This window comes from Paramacrobiotus metropolitanus, unplaced genomic scaffold (assembly GCF_019649055.1).
Source record: "Paramacrobiotus metropolitanus isolate TYO unplaced genomic scaffold, Prichtersi_v1.0 Parri_scaffold0000002, whole genome shotgun sequence".
Taxonomy (NCBI): Eukaryota; Metazoa; Tardigrada; class Eutardigrada; order Parachela; family Macrobiotidae; genus Paramacrobiotus; species Paramacrobiotus metropolitanus.
In genome coordinates this window covers 634,308-652,983 of record NW_026570222.1, presented here as the reverse complement: position 1 = coordinate 652,983, position 18,676 = coordinate 634,308, and the positions used below count along the sequence as shown (strand labels likewise).

At 40.6% G+C, this 18,676-nt stretch overlaps 4 protein-coding genes across 10 annotated transcripts; 2 read left to right on the top strand and 2 right to left on the bottom strand.

Moving 5' to 3' along the window:
- Nucleotides 1-1,250: 1,250 nt before the first annotated feature.
- LOC129587572 (cold shock domain-containing protein CG9705-like) lies at nucleotides 1,251-2,790 on the bottom strand. Its single transcript, XM_055481377.1, has 4 exons — nucleotides 2,604-2,790; nucleotides 2,283-2,468; nucleotides 1,967-2,089; nucleotides 1,251-1,861 (listed from the first exon to the last, which is right to left on the bottom strand). The coding sequence occupies exons 2-4, from the start codon at nucleotides 2,447-2,449 to the stop codon at nucleotides 1,699-1,701; spliced, it is 453 nt and encodes a 150-aa protein (XP_055337352.1). The 5' UTR covers nucleotides 2,450-2,468; nucleotides 2,604-2,790; the 3' UTR covers nucleotides 1,251-1,698.
- Nucleotides 2,791-2,931: 141 nt separating this feature from the next.
- Nucleotides 2,932-5,384, top strand: LOC129583689 (cytoplasmic tRNA 2-thiolation protein 1-like). The gene is made up of 7 exons (XM_055475615.1): nucleotides 2,932-3,101; nucleotides 3,260-3,383; nucleotides 3,553-3,728; nucleotides 3,976-4,153; nucleotides 4,338-4,518; nucleotides 4,646-4,764; nucleotides 4,906-5,384. Exons 1-7 carry the CDS (start codon nucleotides 3,045-3,047, stop codon nucleotides 5,064-5,066), a joined length of 996 nt encoding a protein of 331 aa, XP_055331590.1. The 5' UTR covers nucleotides 2,932-3,044; the 3' UTR covers nucleotides 5,067-5,384.
- A 124-nt stretch (nucleotides 5,385-5,508) lies between these two features.
- On the top strand, nucleotides 5,509-7,873 carry LOC129583697 (uncharacterized). 2 transcript variants are annotated; one of them, XM_055475635.1, is made up of 8 exons: nucleotides 5,509-5,824; nucleotides 5,887-6,093; nucleotides 6,370-6,517; nucleotides 6,605-6,630; nucleotides 6,788-6,851; nucleotides 6,943-7,097; nucleotides 7,170-7,307; nucleotides 7,382-7,873. In XM_055475635.1, the coding sequence occupies exons 2-8, from the start codon at nucleotides 5,892-5,894 to the stop codon at nucleotides 7,444-7,446; spliced, it is 798 nt and encodes a 265-aa protein (XP_055331610.1). In that variant the 5' UTR covers nucleotides 5,509-5,824; nucleotides 5,887-5,891; the 3' UTR covers nucleotides 7,447-7,873. The 2 variants fall into 2 exon arrangements, with proteins under 2 accessions (XP_055331610.1, XP_055331602.1); XM_055475627.1 differs by having other exon boundaries at nucleotides 5,511-5,814; nucleotides 7,382-7,870.
- Nucleotides 7,826-17,694, bottom strand: LOC129583664 (spondin-1-like). 6 transcript variants are annotated; one of them, XM_055475557.1, is made up of 18 exons: nucleotides 16,961-17,694; nucleotides 16,186-16,298; nucleotides 15,962-16,095; nucleotides 15,786-15,829; nucleotides 15,671-15,709; nucleotides 15,481-15,612; nucleotides 15,102-15,253; nucleotides 14,860-14,983; nucleotides 14,613-14,743; nucleotides 13,563-13,791; nucleotides 13,374-13,463; nucleotides 12,797-12,917; nucleotides 12,317-12,543; nucleotides 10,152-10,286; nucleotides 9,491-9,661; nucleotides 9,195-9,341; nucleotides 8,465-8,698; nucleotides 7,826-8,266 (listed from the first exon to the last, which is right to left on the bottom strand). In XM_055475557.1, the coding sequence occupies exons 1-18, from the start codon at nucleotides 17,181-17,183 to the stop codon at nucleotides 8,079-8,081; spliced, it is 2,634 nt and encodes an 877-aa protein (XP_055331532.1). In that variant the 5' UTR covers nucleotides 17,184-17,694; the 3' UTR covers nucleotides 7,826-8,078. The 6 variants fall into 6 exon arrangements, with proteins under 6 accessions (XP_055331532.1, XP_055331549.1, XP_055331541.1 ...); XM_055475574.1 differs by having other exon boundaries at nucleotides 9,195-9,296; XM_055475566.1 differs by having other exon boundaries at nucleotides 15,680-15,709.
- Between the last annotated feature and the right edge of the window lie 982 nt (nucleotides 17,695-18,676).

The following is an 18,676-nucleotide window of genomic DNA, read 5'->3' as shown; positions in this document are numbered from 1 at the left end:
TGTTCCGTAAAAATGTCAAATCTGCATGATCGTAGCTAGTCACTAGACTCACTACTCAGTACTTTTTGCAAAAGCGTTGAGTGAGACCTGCAGAAGAGTTAAAAGCTAATTAACACAGTCTACGGCAGCAACAACAACAACGCGTAACCGTCGTAACGATTTTATTTGGGCATTGGGATTGGGTGCAGACACTACATAATACATATAGCACCGGAACACGGGTCACTGGCGCAAACCGGCCCGCCGTCCTTGGTAAAACAACCCCCGTCTCCTCGCCAAGTTTAAGGGCGACTTGTTACATGTAGACCACCTTTACTCTAGCACAATACCTCCGTTGCGTTAACCGGAATTAGGTTTGCTAATTCTATTTATCCTATTTCGTTATTGTGTCTCTTTAGTAGGACCATTTCGGCATATACGAGTACTGTAGATATACTGCATAAGTGTAAGTACTAACGATAAGTACAGTACTTTAATACCTTTCGGGATACAGGCTGATACAATCACTTTTCTCGTGCTTTTGGACAGTTCTGGTATTACAGTACTGAATCAGTGAACCTGACTGATCGACAGTGTGCCGAAATGTCTTTACGTCAAAACGGTAAGGGCGCCGTCACCTTGGCAAATTGGTTAACTGTTCTGGAAACGACAGGAGCTGTGTGCCGGTAGTACACGCTCCGCACGCTCACCATTGATCATAAAATTTTTTTAAGCAACGTAGGTTAGTTTCTGGTGACCGCGTCACCGCGTGTACGCTGAGTGATACTGCGAGGACTGTTGTAATGGGAAAAACTCCAAGTACATAGATAAGCTCATTTGGCAATTTGTAAAACGACTAAAACCTATAATTTGGGGGTCACCTGACTGACCACTGGTCAGCGTAAGACTGAATGTCGTAATGGTCGTTGTGAAGACGTTAAGCGATGCTTGTGACATTACTCTGCTTTCAGGATCTGTTTTGAACTCCAGAAATGGTTTGCTGACCAGCATGCTACGGGAGGTCGGAAGCCGCATTTATTACTAGTACAAGTAAGTATAAATTAATACGGTTTGCACACCCTTCTACCGTTCGACGATATGATGGACCAGTGGTGGTTCCGCCCGATTCTATTCGGACATTCGTAGTTTCTGCATGCCGCGGTCGGCCGAACGCGTGGTTTTCAACTGCGAGCGTGGCATGCAGAAATCATGGACGATTTTTTTAACAACGTCTAAAGCAGTTTACTAAAGTCCCAGTCGTAGAACCCGGCTGATCAGCCTTACTTCGCTTTTTTTAAAGGCTGCTCTAAGGGGATAAACTTCCTTTATTTTATTTACTGTAAGCTACAGTTTACAGTTCTTTGGACATTAAAATAAAGAAGTATGAACCAAAGCAGAAGAAAAAATGTAATAAATTACATATTCACACAAGCGCAAGTATTGTTCAATTGTAAAATCTTTAGAATAAGCCAACATCTCAATGCAACGACAAAGCACGAAAGCGAACATTTTAAACCGCCGCCAACCTGGCTAGACTATACTACTATTGTACTAACAGCTACCATGCTTTCGAAAGTCGGACTTTGAATTCTAAGCCACAAATACAATCATATCGCTACTGATAACAGATTACAGAGCCAACCAATTCCGGCTGGGATCATCACCATTCCGCCGTGATGTCTTCGGGGGCAATCAATTGCCAACTCTGAATATGGTGACTTATGGAGGCGGACTGGACGTGTCCTCCCAATGGTCGTGCTTGACCGGCTTCATGGCGATGATTTGAACGTGCACAGCCTGCGGACGCTCCATCTTCGGAGGCATCATGACAGTTTTGAAGATAACTTCATCGCCTTCTTTTGGCACGGTATCTCCGTCGATACTGAAGATAGAAAATTATTCGCGTTCCACTTGGTGAAAATAATTGGTGAAAGAAAGAATATCGTCACACAAAATCATTTGGGCTAAATGTTGACATTGCACTCACTCAGAAATGTGGACGAAAATGTCTTCTCCGCCAGAGTGAGGAGTAACGAAACCATGTCCTTTTTGTCGGCAGAAGTTCTTAATTTTTCCATGGAATGTCGGACCAGCAAGTGCACGTTCAGAGCTATCAAACAGGCAAATGTAACAATTAAGTCAAAACGACTTTCGAAAGGAAAGAGGGGTCGACAGCTCTTGGAACAAAAAACAAAACAAACAAAAACATGGAACAAAAAACTGCTCTATTTCCTTTCGGACTCTTTCAAAAGTAAACGATAAAGCTGAATTAATTATGGTAAAAACAAACTGTTCATACTTACGCAGACAAAGTGCGATTTCTCCGCGACGGTGTCGGACTCGGAATGGAGTGGCTGGAATGCGAATGGCCGTCCAAGGAGGTCTTCGATCCGGACTCATGGTGCCCCACCGAAGCGTCAGCATCGAACTTATCCCCGCTTTCCGCATTCAAGATATCCGGCTCATCCATTATTCCTGAGCTTTGCAATCTAGAGAAACACAGAAATCGGGCCGTAAACTACGTCTTTATGACTTTATCTATCGGAATGCTTGGATTTTGTACTTCTGCCCCTTGCCTGTGCAGCCATACTCCGACTCATTCGGATGGGACCTATGGCACCTACCCGTTAAATCGCAAGCCCGACACGTTGTTGTTTGTCCGCAGCAAAGTTAGCTGAGATGCAGAAGTTTTATTAAGCTCCAAAAGAATTGATTAAGGAGCAAAAGTTACCACAAGGTGCAGGCGCAAATCACAACAATCGTGCGACAAGTATTTGACAACATGGCTCATTTCGAAATTTCAAAATTCAGTCAGTTCCTGTATGACGTTGAAAGTCGGACCCCCCTGGTTTCTGAATAAGCAGAGCCTACCCCCCAGTGGGCACGTTACCTTGCTTCTGATTTTGAGTAGTTTGAAATTTTACTCGTAATATTTTACGTTTCCAGCCGGAACTACGTCCAATCACTCCGAAGGCTTTTAGTTGCGGGTATACCGTTTACGTACTGCGAGTACTTTTGAAGGAACATTGTCATTTTGCTGGCTGGAAATAACTGGAATAATTGGAATGCCTTCCGTTTGTAAGCGATGTTCCCAGCGTGCAATACTAAAGAGGCCTAAAACAGTGAGTACTCTAGTAACTCTAAAGTCTACATCGGTTCGATTGACAATATCGTAACTTGTGACGGTTACTTGTCGAATAATTTTTCATTTCACTCTTCACTGGCTGTTTTGGTATATGTGCTGTAATCTCTGAAGTCTGACCCGATTTTCTAATTGCAGGGAGATATACTATGCAAAGAATGCTTCTTTCAAGTGTTCGAACTGGAAATTCATCGGACAGTTGTGCAGGCTGGACTGTTCCAGCCAGGCATGAAAGTAGCTGTTGCTGCTTCCGGTGGGAAAGGTATGCAGCCACAGTGCGTTTTAGAAATGCATAATCTGATAACAGCGAACCTTTCAGCAGTAAATATTTGACTGATAATCAGTAGTGCCGCTACTCGTTTGTGTTCCTTAGTAATCCTTAAGCAATTTCTGTCTCGGATCTGAAGAGAGTAAAAGAGACTGTTTTGCAGATTCCACGGTGTTGGCGCATGTGATGAAAGTCTTGTCAGAAAGATACAATTACGGCATCGATTTATTCTTGTTATCAGTGGATGAAGGAATTACGGGATACCGGGATGATTCTCTGGAAACCGTGAAAAGAAATCAGCAGCAGTACGACTTGCCCCTCCGGATAGTATCGTATAAGGTACAACTGCCGACCGTATAGTCCATCGTTGTTATTTATTGAACTGACAATGCCACATTTTGCTAACACGATATCGCCGTAGTTTTGACCGCAACAGAGAATTGTTTTTGTTACACGTTACACGAGCAATCGCCTTCATCGAGATGGCTTGCAATTTAAGCTTTATTTGAATTCTGTGTTCTTGTTGTTGTCGATAAGGTTAGTGTGGCTGGAAGAGGCTGGAGTATTTCAGTTTTACTGTTTTTAGGATCTGTACGGATGGAGTATGGACGAAATTGTCAAGCAGATTGGGCTGAAAAATAACTGTACCTTCTGTGGAGTTTTTCGTCGTCAGGCACTGGATCGCGGTGCTTTATTAATGAATGTGGACATGATCTTGACGGGCCATAATGCCGATGATATCGCGGAAACCGTTCTCATGAACTGTAAGTCTGTAAGGGTATGAGTTGCTGCTTTTTTCACAGAGGTTTTCTCGGGAATTGTGCGTACCCTGTAGATAACAAAGAAACGATTCGGTTTAGTATAAGTCATATCTTACTTGTGGTTGTTTCTGTAAAAATGGATGTGGTTTAAACTTGTGGATTTAGTCTCAACTCTCAACTGATGTAGTACTTCGAGGAGATGTCGCACGGCTTAGTCGATGCACGAGCATCATTACGGGAGCGGAAGGCGCCTTACCGCGAGCCAAGCCTTTAAAATACGCCTACGAAAAAGAGATTGTCATGTATGCTTATTTCAAGAAGTTGGATTATTTTTCTACGGAATGCGTATACTCTCCTCAGGCTTACCGGTAAGAAGTGAAGATGATACTTCAGTTTTTATTGGTATGCCGTATGTGGATACTTCATTGAAAAAATGTGTAATTAGTGTCAATGTGAGACGAATTGCTACTGAAAATTGTGTTTTTCATGTTTCAGTGGATATGCTCGAACTTTCATAAAGAATCTTGAATCTATTCGACCCCGCTGCATCATTGATATAATACATTCCGGAGAAAATTTTGCGATAAAATCCTCTGTGAAAATGGCTACACAAGGTACGTTAAGTATTAAAGAGTGGGCTGTAATAAAAAAATGATAGAAGTAGTGAACCGAGTGATGATACACTTCTTTTTCATTTTGGTGGTTGCAAATCAAATTTTTTGCTCTTGCTTCAATCTTGGGTTCAATTTACGCAGGAATTTGCCAGTCATGTGGTTATATATCCAGCCAGAACGTTTGTAAGGCCTGCGTTTTATTGGATGGGCTGAATAAGGGTCGCGCACAAGTTGCTGTCTCCGGAAAGCAGCGCAAAGTTAATGCGGCCTATGCCCTTGGAATGGGACAGCTGCAAAGCTGAATTTACTGCAGCTGAAGTTTTTTTTTCGCTTCGTAACGCTAAATGCTTTCCTAGCTCCGCTTCTTGGCTCTAGTGACATTGCTGATTTTGACAAACGTTTGTCATATGCGTCTGTGATCCAATCCGAAACATTGTTTTATGTCGAAGTTGTTCGGCAGTGTTTGCTTGGTGCTAGCCATTTTTCGGACGCGGAGATGCGTGCACTAAAATTTTTTAAAAACAGATTGTGATCTACATGCACAAGCATATCCCGCATAAACGTGGAGCGAAGATGGAAAGATTACAATCCTTGTGTCCCGAAATTTCACAGCCACTTGCTCCACTGCGAGTGCATATGCAGTTGCGATATGTGGTCGCTGGCCGTGTTGTTGTACATATCCGGCGTTGCTGTGCTACCTTATGTTTGAGGTTATGATCAACAAAAAAACCGTAACATGTACAAAAAGAAATAAAAATTAATAAGCTTCTGTTAGCTTGTACTAGTATTAAATACCATGTTCACAATTTACTGAGGAAACTTGATCGATGCCTTGCTTATACTTATTTATTTTTTTTAGTCTCGTAATTAAGCGGTAATCTGTATGTGCAAATTTTGGAAGGTCATGGTCACTCACAAAGTTACCACATTTATTATGTTGACCTTTTGAATTTCCCTGCGAGCAGCGAGTCGAAAAGAAGTAGCTCTGGGACGGGTGCAGTATGACTACGTCCCGAGCGGAACAAGCGCGAAGGGATTTGCGGGACGACAGTATGTGTCTGTAAGCAAATGTTCTGTTTTTTTCCCGTCAAATAACGTAAAACGTCACCGTGTTGATTTCAGCCTGGATGCTTCGCGAAGGCCTTGCCGAAGTGGAACGCGAACAAGTTGCACAGGCAAAATGCGACAAGAAGCGCTACCAAATCTCCAATATTCCCTTTTTGGGAACGGATGTGATACCGCGCATAGAAGATATAGTTCCAAAGCCAAGGGTTATTTACGAAAATGATTCGGATTACATTAGGATGTGCAAACGCGGAGGAAGACCGGGTAAAGTAAGCGCCAACACAGAATTTCAGTATTACGGTTCATTCCAGAATATATTCCTTGCAAATGACTTGATGCCGTAATGCATCTGATGCAGCTGAGCTTTTTGTAATCAGCCAAGCTTATTTTCAAATTCGTGGTGTGTTGTACTTAATTCTGCTTGAACCTGATTATACTATATGTACATTACGTAGAAAATAATCACAAAACGAATCTGTAAAAGGAACCTTTTAGCGCAAACATGGTATAGAAGCACATTTTACGTTTGTGACTTTGCAGATTTGATATGGTGGTATCCTGACTACCCAGTGGACAGTGTCACGCCAGAAGAAAGTGCTGCCAAAGGTTTAGCGCCTAAACATCTTGACTGGTCCATGCATCTCTCCTCCTTTTTGCCCAGTCCACAGGAAGAGTTTCTAAAAAACAGGCATGTGGATGCGCACGTATATTAGGACTACGATGAAATTAAATAAAATCTCGGTTCCAGTCGTTCTTAATATGAATTGTTTTACAGAAAATTCGCTCCGTGTCAAAAACCAGGTATCTATCAATCCAACTAGCTAATTGTATCTGTACTCGTAGTTTACATCCTTAGTTTTGGAAATCAAGCATTCGAATTCAATGCTGAAAAATTTAGTTTGGGTTTGCAATTGCTGCTGATGCAGTTATCTGAATTAAATTTTTTAATTTTTTTGAGACCCTGAAAAACTTCATCGCCTGGATCCAACAAAACTTCCCACAGCAACCGGGAAGCCAAGAGAGTGAGTGTGTGAGCGTATTAGGATAGCGAGTTCCGTAAGGCAAGTGAAGGTCACGGATAATTCATACGCTAATGTTTAATTCTCGGTATAGGTACACGTGGGAAGCGGGCATGCAGCGCCAACCACCCAACATGTACGGATTAATCACCAATGGCTATGTAAAGCCGTACCAAGTGGAGATGAGAAAACGTCATTACTTCCAGAGCCTGTTTGACAGACCGCAAAACGAAGACGAAAAACTGCAAGGTATTGAAAATAGTTGAAACATCTCAGCTTACACAAGGAATATAAAATTTTAGAGCAGTGTGTGTTCTTCAGAGGAGCTTTATGAACAGCAACGCCGGCACAATGATGTTCTCAGGGAGAGAGCAGCGCGCTTCAACCGCTTGTCAAAAGGTCAACATTCATGGACACCGGAGGAAAGGGAGAAAACCAGCAAAAGCCTGTTTCCGCGAGGTCAAAATAATTTCGACAATTTATCATACATGACGCACCCAAATGCGCTGGTAACAAGTGGTTGTGTGTTTCAGGTTATGGACGAGGCGTGCGCGCGCCTTCGCTGTTGCCAAACCGAACATCGAAAACAAAATACTAACATCACATACCGATTAAAACTGTTGATCCTTGTTTCACCTACTATATCTTACAGTGCAACAAACACTGCACCACTTCGTATTAGGGATTAATTTCAAACTTTTCTGTGCTGCCGGTTTTCTGAGATGCGAATCAACCATCATAATAATTGTTATTTTGTATATTATGTTATAATCGACCGGAGCGTAGCGAAGGTCCTCTATTTCAAGTACTCTGACAGATCAAATAATTAAGTTTGTAATAAATTATTAAAGTGTATTATACATGCTATACTCAAAGGAAATGCTGCGCTCCGGTCTGCCAAATGCACGCCAACGTGCATTTTTCCTAGTGTTATACATCTTTTCTTGCGTGTGGCATAACGCATCCCTGACAAATAATAGCTTTATTACAACTATGCAGTATGCACACAATAAAATTTTGTTCCAAGTGTACAGTGACATCAAGATTTTTTCCGCGTGTGCAAGTGTGGTTTTAAAAGCAAATGAAAACCAGTGGCATATGTAGGAGAAGCGAGCAACTCAAGGTGCGCTAATTAACCTAAGAAGTGTATCACCACAAACGAATAATACAGTTTATTCGAAGGCTTAAGAAGTGAGCGATTGAGCCAATCTACGCCGTTGTCTGCGTTGTTCAGTGTAATTCGACTTCGTTGCCGCATTGGGGAAGAACACAGATTCGCGTTTCCACCGGGACATGCCTGCATGCCGCGGGATTGTTGGCCTCTTTAATCATGCGAATACGCTGCTGTATGCCCTGGCCACAGGTCTTACTGCATGCCATCCACTCGCTCCATTCACCGTACACACATTGCTGTTGCTCTGTATAGGGATAACAATACAGGTATAACACTACAAACTTTTTATTGTTCGAAATAAAAAAGTTTATATTATTGTATTGTGCTAACGGTAACCAGCACATGGTGATTTACGTACAGATACTTAATACTTGACCGTAAAAGGAATTAGTAATTTCAGTCATATTTTTTAATATTCGTTCCGCCACGCGTGGCCACTTACGGTTACAAGGTGTGATCTGGCATTTCCGTCTCTGCTGCATCCGGGACGGGCAATCTGTACCGCCGTTCTGGGGATGCACAATAACTTCGCGGAACCGGTCTTGATAACCCCGTCCACAGGAGGAGCTGCAAGGCGTCCAAGCGCCCCACGGCGTAATTTGGCAGTCAACAGGTGCCGTGTGAATCTGCGCCTTCAAAGTGGTCGCTTGTTGTGGCTGTGTCGAAGGAAGAGGCGCTACAAAAAGTAACCGTTTTCCTGCATTTTCCCTTCACAAAGAAAAACGGAACCGGATAACTTCAGAACATTTTGATACTTCGTACTGATGTTTATATGGCGGCTTTGCGTAATGGAGCAAAAGTATACCACTTATTTTAAATAAAATGTCCAGTTATTGTTACGTTACATTGATGAAAATTGGCATTGGTGTTTGATTGGGTCAACAAACATTTAGTGCGGAGAAATGTTTACCATCTATTTCAATGCGTTTAATCTTTAAGAAGCGAATTAAATAATAATTCCGGATAGTAAAGAGCCAGAAAATAAGCGCGCCTGACCTGGATCCGGATCGTAAAGCCACGTAATTAAACGCGTGCAAAATACAGTACGCATACGATTCACCAACACAACATCAAGCTGTCGACAATCTCGACGCACATGCATTGCGCAATCAGACGTTATTAGGTAAATATTGCGTTATATATTCCTACATCTAAAATTAACTGAAACTAACCACAAATCATTCCATTTCTAATCATAGCGGACGGCAACTGGGTTGCCATCTGGGAGAAATAGACGGGTTCAATGGAATTGGACACGATTCCTTGCATGTCCTCTATGGCAGACGAAGATGTTAGCAGATTCAGCGTTACCGGATGCTCTGCGTATTTTGCATGTACAAAAAGAGGAGAAAGAGATGCAGTTAGTGACGTTCCGTATACTGTACGATGCAGGATTATAGTTGGGTTTACGCGCGTGCATGCTTGCACAATGCTCGTGATTGAATATGCGCTTATGCTAGGGGCTTACCAAAAGCTCTCTCGCAAATTCGATTACACTCTTCGTAATTTTCAAAATTGTTCATGTTTCCGCGACATCCACTGTAGACAAACGGCTGACACGCTCCGCGATCTGAATCGAAGTACCACCTTGGAATGAATCCATAACAGCTGCCAACTGATTTTGGCTGCATACAAATAACTGGAAACAAACAAAGGTCACACTGAATCAAGTGAAAACTGAAGCGCTGAATGGGTACTATATTATACTACGAAAAAAATTCACACTTAATTTGTTCCAAAATACAATATCTCATGCTGGTTTCAGTAATGAATTGGAATTATAGTCGTATGAATTTTGAAATAATTTACGTCTGTTATAAATGGTATGTACTTTGCCGTTATTGAGTTATACAGCGCACATCAAAGTTTTATTACAAAAAATCACGAGCCGTTTAAATACTCTGATGTCTACTGCGCATATACTTTTATCTCGAATGCACAGTGAACATTACGCTGCTTATTTAGTTACCGAAATCAGACTATTCATATTAATTTCATATCTATACAACTTCATTACGCCTAATGATGATAATAATTCTTAAACTTTCAGACAGTGGTTAATTCAGTATTTTATCAGGCGAACGTCGCTCGAATATACTTATGCAAAATAAAAAATTTGAGAATGTTACCTTTCTGTTCCATGGCATCAAAATCACAGGTGGTACGATTCGCAATGCATCCACGCTTTTCGGTAAGGATTTTCCTGCATGATATGGCATCTTTTGGGTACAGGTAATGGCGGCGACGCGCTTGTGTACCTTTCCCTGCAAGGTTAACACTAACAGTCAAAAACACTAACAAGACATTTCATTATTTCGGGATATTACGGACAGTTTGCAAGAAAACAAACAAAAATTATTATTGAACTGCGTTGTGTGCAAAGATGACAGATGTCAGAGCGTAACACTTTTTGAGCACCTACTTCCACTGAATACTTTTATCTCGAATGCACACTGAACACAAAATTGTGCTGTTGTGCCACAAAATTACTCTATATCTGAATATATTAATTTAGTACTCCGATATAGGCACATATAGGAGTAGATATGGGCAGAAATGACTACCTGCAGTACTTTGAAGAAAATTAAAAAGTCTTATACAAAATTCGGCAGTTTAAGCTGTTGCAATGGTAATATATAGTAATTAGTACGTCACATAAAGCCTGCATTAAATAAAACTATATAAGACACGACTAGCTTCGCTTGAGAGTTGGTCCAGTTTGAAGTACTTACTTTACCAATGCGTGCGCAATCTGTGAGGCATAAAAATAAATAGTAAAAACGTTAACAATAAAAGGTATCTAAACAATGTTTGAAAATCAGTAAAAAAAAATTTTATTTTTGAAGTCATTGAACTGCCCCTTCGGCGCATTACTCTGTGTTGAATGCTGAATGGATATCCCCGGTGTATCGCTTGGCGTAATGAACATTGAACAGACGTAGATTTTCTATGTAATACTTCTAGTTCATGATACGGAAACTATCGGTAGTCAAAATGGTCGCATCTAAAAGAGATTATTACGCTTCGCTGCCCTGGCATTTGCAGATTGAGGATTGTATCCAATTTAGGAAGAGTTTTGACAATAACACAAATTATCTTCTCCCAATTAGCATTACATTTTCCTTAATTACTTTCTGCACGCAACCGTTCTGCAGTAAAGGTTATGAGCGGCCCCGCTAGCTAATCATGGCACTCAGCAAAGTGCACATATTATTGTAACATGGGTTTTCTCAAAATTTTTTAAAGTTATACATCTTTCATAGAACAACGTAATACGTTCGTGCCCATGCCATTATTTAGTCATTTTAGTGTGCACTCGGTTCTGGAAACTACTTTAAAATAACATGAATTATGTAAATCTTGTATTTAATATGGTATAAATGGATCGAAGAAGGCATGTCACAAGACCGGCCACCGTGCATACTTAAAAAGAGCAAAGGTTGGGTTGTGCACAAAGCTTAATGAAACACGACCAATAATAAGATAAAAATGATCTTTTCCCGGAAAAACCGTATGCACAAAATCAATCTATTATTATAATTTTTACATTATTTTGTTATACCTCTATCAAAAGCGAAGTGATTCTGGCGGCGCCCAACAAATGGGCAGTCTAGCGTGTATTGAGCAAATCGTTTTTGGCTTAAATTTGCCACTATGTATGCCAAGTGCGTGGTGAAAATGATGCTACTAAAGGATGCAGAAACCAAGTTCAACAGACCCGAATATCGTTTTCCTGACTGCGCATGTCAGACCGATAAACACTGATGAAATTTTTTGTCATCTTGAACGTCTCATCTAAATACTGCGCTCGTCTCGGCGTCTCGATTAAGGAATTCGTTCTTGGCGCAGCGATAGCGCAAAATTATAAATTTATCAAACGATAATTATTATGTCACTGATATCAGCACCACAATTTTTTCTTAAGAAAATAAGGGGAATATATGTCATCTGTCCTATTAATCGTAATAAAATATTAAATGCATCACTGTGCTGGAACACTCTGTTGAAGCATTTACTATAAAGTATAATCATGAATTTTTAAGCGTGTATACTAAGAATGAAGCGAATCGCAGCTCTGTAATTATGCACATGATAAATAGAACAGTTGTATAGCGCTACAACGTATTTTCCATTACCAATGCTCAAAAAGTGTAGTTTCCATGAGAAACTAAAAGGCAGTTTTATGCAACTGTTATAATTACCGGCATGCGGGAAATACCGGTAAATAAAATGAATAACATCTTATGAAAGATGCTATTAATGGAAGACAAAAAGAATCGCCGCAAATCCTTACCGCAAGTTACGCTGCATGGAGACCACGAAGACCACGCGGTCACTTTGCATTCAGGCACTTCCGGTGTACAGTCGCCGGCATCACAATCTTCTTTTTCCATCAACGCGTCATCGCAAAATTTATCCGCCATCGGTTCTTTGAACATCCGACTGCGCTGACGCATTCCTTTTCCGCAGGTCACACTGCAGCTCGACCAGTCTGACCACGGTGAGGTCATGCAGTTTATGCTATAATAATACAACACTGAACCTATATCGAAATGTTTATCATGTAATCTTTATATATTGCCGCTATTAATACAATTGAAATCATAGCACCAAAGTTAATTTGGACTTATGCATGAATCTATGCGCAGAAGCTTGGGTCTCATGGCCAACAGTAATAAACGAAAAACTTTGGCGGGTTTCATTCAGTAAACAACGCGAAACTGATTTGCTTCCGGTGCTAAATTACACGATTGTATTAATTGGGATTCCGTACCCGCTGCTGCTATGTGGAAGTGCGTTAGCCGTGGAACTTCCCTCTCCGTCGCAGGCTTGTGCGCACATTTCCTTCTCAACAAGATTACGAGAACACCCGTTCATTGTGGCTTTAGCAGGATCTGTAAAAAGAAGAAATATCATTAAATTCCCGTTTTTATGTATACAGACTCAACCGTACATGAAAATACATATAGAAATGAAAATATCCCTATTATTACAGTTTTATTTTGTACGACACTGTCTAATCTAATGATTCTTTAAGCTTATTCGGTTCACTACATCATCATTTACAGGTATATGCAGATATTAAAATATTGTACGTAATTATTGCAAATACCAGGCGTATTGACTTGATTTTATTGTATGTCGTTGCAATGCCTTCCCAGTCTTTACAATATTTGTCGCTTCGTTGTTTGTACATTTCGCAATTCTAATCTAGTAGGTAACGAGATAATTATATAAAAAAGTTTAAATATTTTATTAGCCTACATACAGTACTGTTTGACCGCAGTCAGTGCAGTATGAAACGAGTTACGTTGTCTAAACGTCTATTACGTTGCGCATGCGCTACGTACTTCGATATGAGCGGTTTCGCATTCGCGATCCTTGTCCACAGGGTCCTGAGCAGGACGACCAGAATCCCCAGTCAGTTACCGCACACTCCACTGCAGAAGACACCGCACTTTAATGATTTGCATACACATACTGGCAGTTTGTCGTGTGAAAACTATGCGCAAGTATATTGTATAAAAGCGCGCTCCTACTTCTGTTCTCGTCGCGATCAATAGATGATCCGGTGACTTCCTCGCTAGTGGCCGCCGGGTTCGGATCATCACAGTTTTTTTCATAAATCTTCTGTTTACTGATTATAATTTTGGCTAATGGGGTCATAGGCTTTCCGCTGGGATCAAAGAAAGGCGCAGCAGGGTTTTTCGGATGTGTAGACGTGATGTTGTGGATTTGTTCGCGTGGATGCGAGGGAGCATTCTCCGACTACAGATACGCACAGTTATACACGCAAAAACAACATCTTCCAACAAGAGCATGAAAGCTATCGCATATATCTGTTTGTATATGCTTTTTTATGCGACGCATGCTTTAATCTTCGACCAATAATTTTGATGTACCTTTCTGTTTACTGCAGAGAATTGCAAACATTTACGCAACGACACTTTAGATAATTTAATTACAACTTGTATCACCCAGTTTTAATGCTTGACAGTTGCCTGCCACTTCGCCAATTGGTTCTGTTTGCCGTTCCTCCGGCATCAAAATAGTACGGTTGTAATAAACCAGCGGAATTCTCACTGATCATTTCGATATTCCAAAATACGATAAATTGCAATACTTCAGATTCGAACCGCATAATTACGTAAATCTATTCTGTACAATTAAACCTTCAAAGCAAATTCATTCTCATTCTTCCAAATTTGGGCTTTTTGTTTTTGGATTGTAAAGGAAGGATTGAAATTAGCAGACGACGTACGTATCATCAGATGCTCCAGTAATATATGGAATGCGCAGACACTGTTATTAGCATCAGCCTTTGATTTTTTAAACTCTTCATGAACTAGTAAAGCAACGTTAAGCTCTGATATAATTTACTAGGCATCCCGCAAGTAAACAACACGCATGCGGTTTGCTATAATTGCGCTAAAATCGGTTAAATTAATAAAACTGACGTATTTAGCGGCAGATCTCAAAACCAACATTCTACGAAAGCTGTTTTAAATTTGCATAACTAATAATTTTCATAACCAAAAGTGGTAATAAAGAATCCGGGACATGGTTTCGTATTTTTTAATTGGTATTACCATATAGGTCACTCCGTTATCTGTGCCGGCATCAAACGGGAACAAATCCACTTCCATCCTGTCCGTCCATGAGCAATTTTTAAGGCACAGATTTAAGGAATCGACACCCACAAGCCAATCTGGACTTGGTCCTACATTTCCACACAACATCGTCTACTCAACGTAATGAATGATGGAATAATCCGCGCACTGAGCCGGCAGTAATCGAGCGAGACTCAATTATTAAAATGATGCTATGAGGATTTACCGAACATGCTGGCCAGAGATAACAGATGATGCTTCCTGTCGGTGCGAAAAACGGCGTGGGTCTGCCCATTCAAATTAGGATACCACAAACCGCGTGCTTTAACTATTGTTCGAATGTCCTTGGTCTACAAAAACAACCCACATGTACAATATTTTAGGCTGACGGGAAAGTAGTCCACATAAAACCAAGTTACAGAATTTGTTGAATAAGTTCAAAAACTTGGGAGATAAAGACGCACTCACCTTTGTTTTTAGTTCTTTTTCCAGTTCTTGCGTTTTCCCCCATTCTGCTAACTGCTTCAAGCCTTCGCTGGCATAACCGCCAATTTCGTAAACCTTCACGTTTGCGGTATGCGTGGCTCCGATTATATCAGAAAAATGAGTAAACCATTGCGCTGCAAAGAAAAGCGTTTTCGCTGACCTTTCAAGCTTTTTCTAGTACCGTCTTTTGTACGCTTGCGTTCATTACCAATAATTTGCCAACAATAATTGAAAGTCTGGAAAGCTCTTTCAGCAAAAACATTTGGCAGACAATGTATTTTTAATAAATTAATTTATCCAATATTTATTTTCCAGAAAATTTGTGATTTGTGATATTTAAGTTGAAGTAATGGTATAATACTTGTTGGGAAGTCTTTCGGATGTGTTTGTGGTGACCATATGCCAGAAAAGAGTAGTTCGTATTTTGCGTCATCACAAGCGCAACAATCGAAAGCGGAGGTCGGCGGGACGCTGTGTTGTTGATCGGCTTGCTCTATATATACATATACCGGTAAACTCACGCATAAACAGCTATCAGTTGGGTCACATACTATAAATACCTTCTTCACATAGCTCTTTGACCAAACCGCCTAGTAAAATGGGAAAGCGCTCGTTTAAAGTACATCTAGCCAACATTTGCTGTGGCAGCCATTAAGCCAACAATACCTTCCTCCTGGTACCAAATGTTTTTGTATTCAATCACAGTAGCTCTGTAAATTGTTAGCATTTAAAAGCACCATTATTGATTTTTCGTGGAAGAATAGTATGCGCTCATTCTGCTCGAACCGTGATACTGCATGGCATGAGCATATACGCACGCGGTTCTCACAGCAGAAGCGTACCTTAGCTGAATGCAGCCTGATCCGAATTTGGGAGCGCGCCACAATACTTCCACTTCCGCTCTTGGAGTGGAAGTTCGGTTACTGACAATGTTCGAACAATGTCCCACGTAGGTCACCATGGCTTCGTTAAAGTGCTAGACGTGACGCAGCGCAAAGGAAAATCAGATGCTGTTTGATCCGGCATCACATATACAATCAACATAGGTCACACCGGTTAAGCCTACTTCAAATTTGCCGGCCGAGGAAGATCGGACGCGGCTATCCCGCGGAACTGCCCGTATCCAAAAACCAATCAGTTTCTGAACACTATATTGGGTTCGCCATCCTTGTAATGTCACTGAAATTCAAAACTTTAATAAATAGGGTGGTGCTAAATTATTAAACTGTGAAGCTTTTAAAAATGGCAAGGAAAAGGAAATCTTCGGTGCATCCAGCTGTTTCGATTTTTAACGAAAATAAGAGTTAGCTCAAGCTGTATACAGGTAGCGCCTGATCCAAATGAGTAAATCACGTTATGTAATTTATACTGATGCTAGATTAATATTGTTCACAACTTCACATTAAGCGTTTTAAAGAAAATCAAATTTGCTTTCCAAAAATCTTCTAGCATCTAAAAAATGTTGGCTGGTTTTGAAATTGAAATCCCCTTTTACCGCCGCTTTTTATTTTGCCCTTTAGTTAGCTCTTTCGGCAAAGTGGGCGAACGGCAAACACACGTTGCTTAAATGATTCGTAAAGCTTTAGAAACCAAAAGGCTGTAATTTTGTTGCGACTTCTGAGAATATAACTACCAGGTAAGTATTTTATAATGTATCTGCAACTTTGTTCTATCCTATTAACTGCAGTTTTCCTGTTTTAACAGAAGTAAAAAAAGGTGTTATACAAGCATTTTGTCGGTAACCCCGAAAGAGAAAGCATTCCGCTCCATTGAAGTACTCGATCACTACTGTAGGCACAAAATACCTTAACTACTACGTTAGTTGATTTTTACTAACTAACCAGTGTAATTGCGGCCGGGGATGTAGGTGTCTGCATTTTGTGATATCCTTATCTGAAATCCATTGTCCCCGGGTGTTTTTGGGACACCGGTTGCCGGTTTATATACTTTGCGGCACTCGTCCGACAATCCCACCACGATGGCCGTTGTTTCGATTAGTGCAAAAACAATAACAACAGCGAAAAATATCCGCCAAAGTGGCACCCTGGACGGCACTAAATTCATTTTGTAGATTAATAAATTGTATTAATATATCACAGCCGCCGGAAAGGAGCCCCACCCGATGCCGCTACAGTAAAATTGTAGCATTAACGGACAGACGGCTGGTATGCAAAAACGATCGTCTTCCTCGCTAATTTTCATGTTAATTATTTATGTCTGTGGCTTTCTCCACCGCCAGTGACGTGGCAATGAAATAGGCGTATATATAGTTCCACTTATACAATTAATCCTTCGGTATACTTGTATGTAGTCGGTGAGTTCACGTTGTATCCATATTAAAGCAGCATTTTTGGCTGCCGTTCGGACACAGAGGCATACTTTTTGACGTCGGGAACGCAGAGATTATAATATTAGATCATGCTAACGTAAGACATTTTTCATTATGCGGTTGTGGATATATGTACATGTACAGTTGTCCAGGCTGTCGACAACGGACGCCAAGAACGTGATCAGTTATTCACATTCACTTATAAAGCTCAGCGCTATGATACTTGATGTGAAAAGAATTAGGAAGCGGAAGACGAATGGATCACATCGCCTTGGCCTGAAAGGCAGCGTGGGAAGTTGGCTGGTTCTGCCACTGGTTCACGAAGCACAGTCCGTTGTGTACTTGTACGCACAGAAAACGGTACAAGTATACGCTAATAAAAGACGGCACAATGTCGTATCCCAATGCGGATTAGCACAGCTGGAGTTGTCGTATGTGTACTGTATGCGTTTACTAAGCTGCTGGTATCTCACGCGCACCGTGACCTTTGAGTTATTGTCGAAAGCAGTGAGATCGATGGTGGTTTCTGCTTATAAATCGAGTCATAATTACTGCCTTTTGCTTTTCTAAAACACTCAGTTATATTATTTTGGTGAACATAGCTAAAAGTAGAGTTAAAGGCTTAAATTAGTTTTAAATCTTAAACTGATTTTAAGTGCGCTGGACCCGTATCCATATCGCATAGAGTAGCTGCAACACAAGCTAATCAAGGTTCCAGTAATAGAACTGTAAGAAAAAAAGCTCTCAAACTTTTAACGATCATCATTCTTTTCTGACCTTGTGTTGTTTTGTTTTTCCGAGTTTACTGATTGAAAAGCTTGTAAAATAATTTGAGATTTTCAGTAAGTTGCACTTTGATACAGAATTGTGAGCTTTATCGCGAGTGATTACAAAGAATTATAATTCCTGAACCATGGAAACTTTTATTCAAATTAATTGTGTGGTTACTTCTGAATCCTTGTAAGTAAGACATTAAATGTGAGGATTTTACGTAAGCAGAAATTAGGGACTGGAATATCTGAAAGTTGTGTATCGTCTGCACTTGCTACCAAGTATGTACTATATGTGTCAATTAGTCTGACACTGCCTGATTTGTAGTTTGAAAGCGCGGTATAGCAGAATATAATATGCAATATTTCTAGATGGCAATGAAAAGCTTTTATACATGCATGGGTATAATCTATAAAATAAAATATCATTCCAACAATGAGCTGATGCACGCCACGCT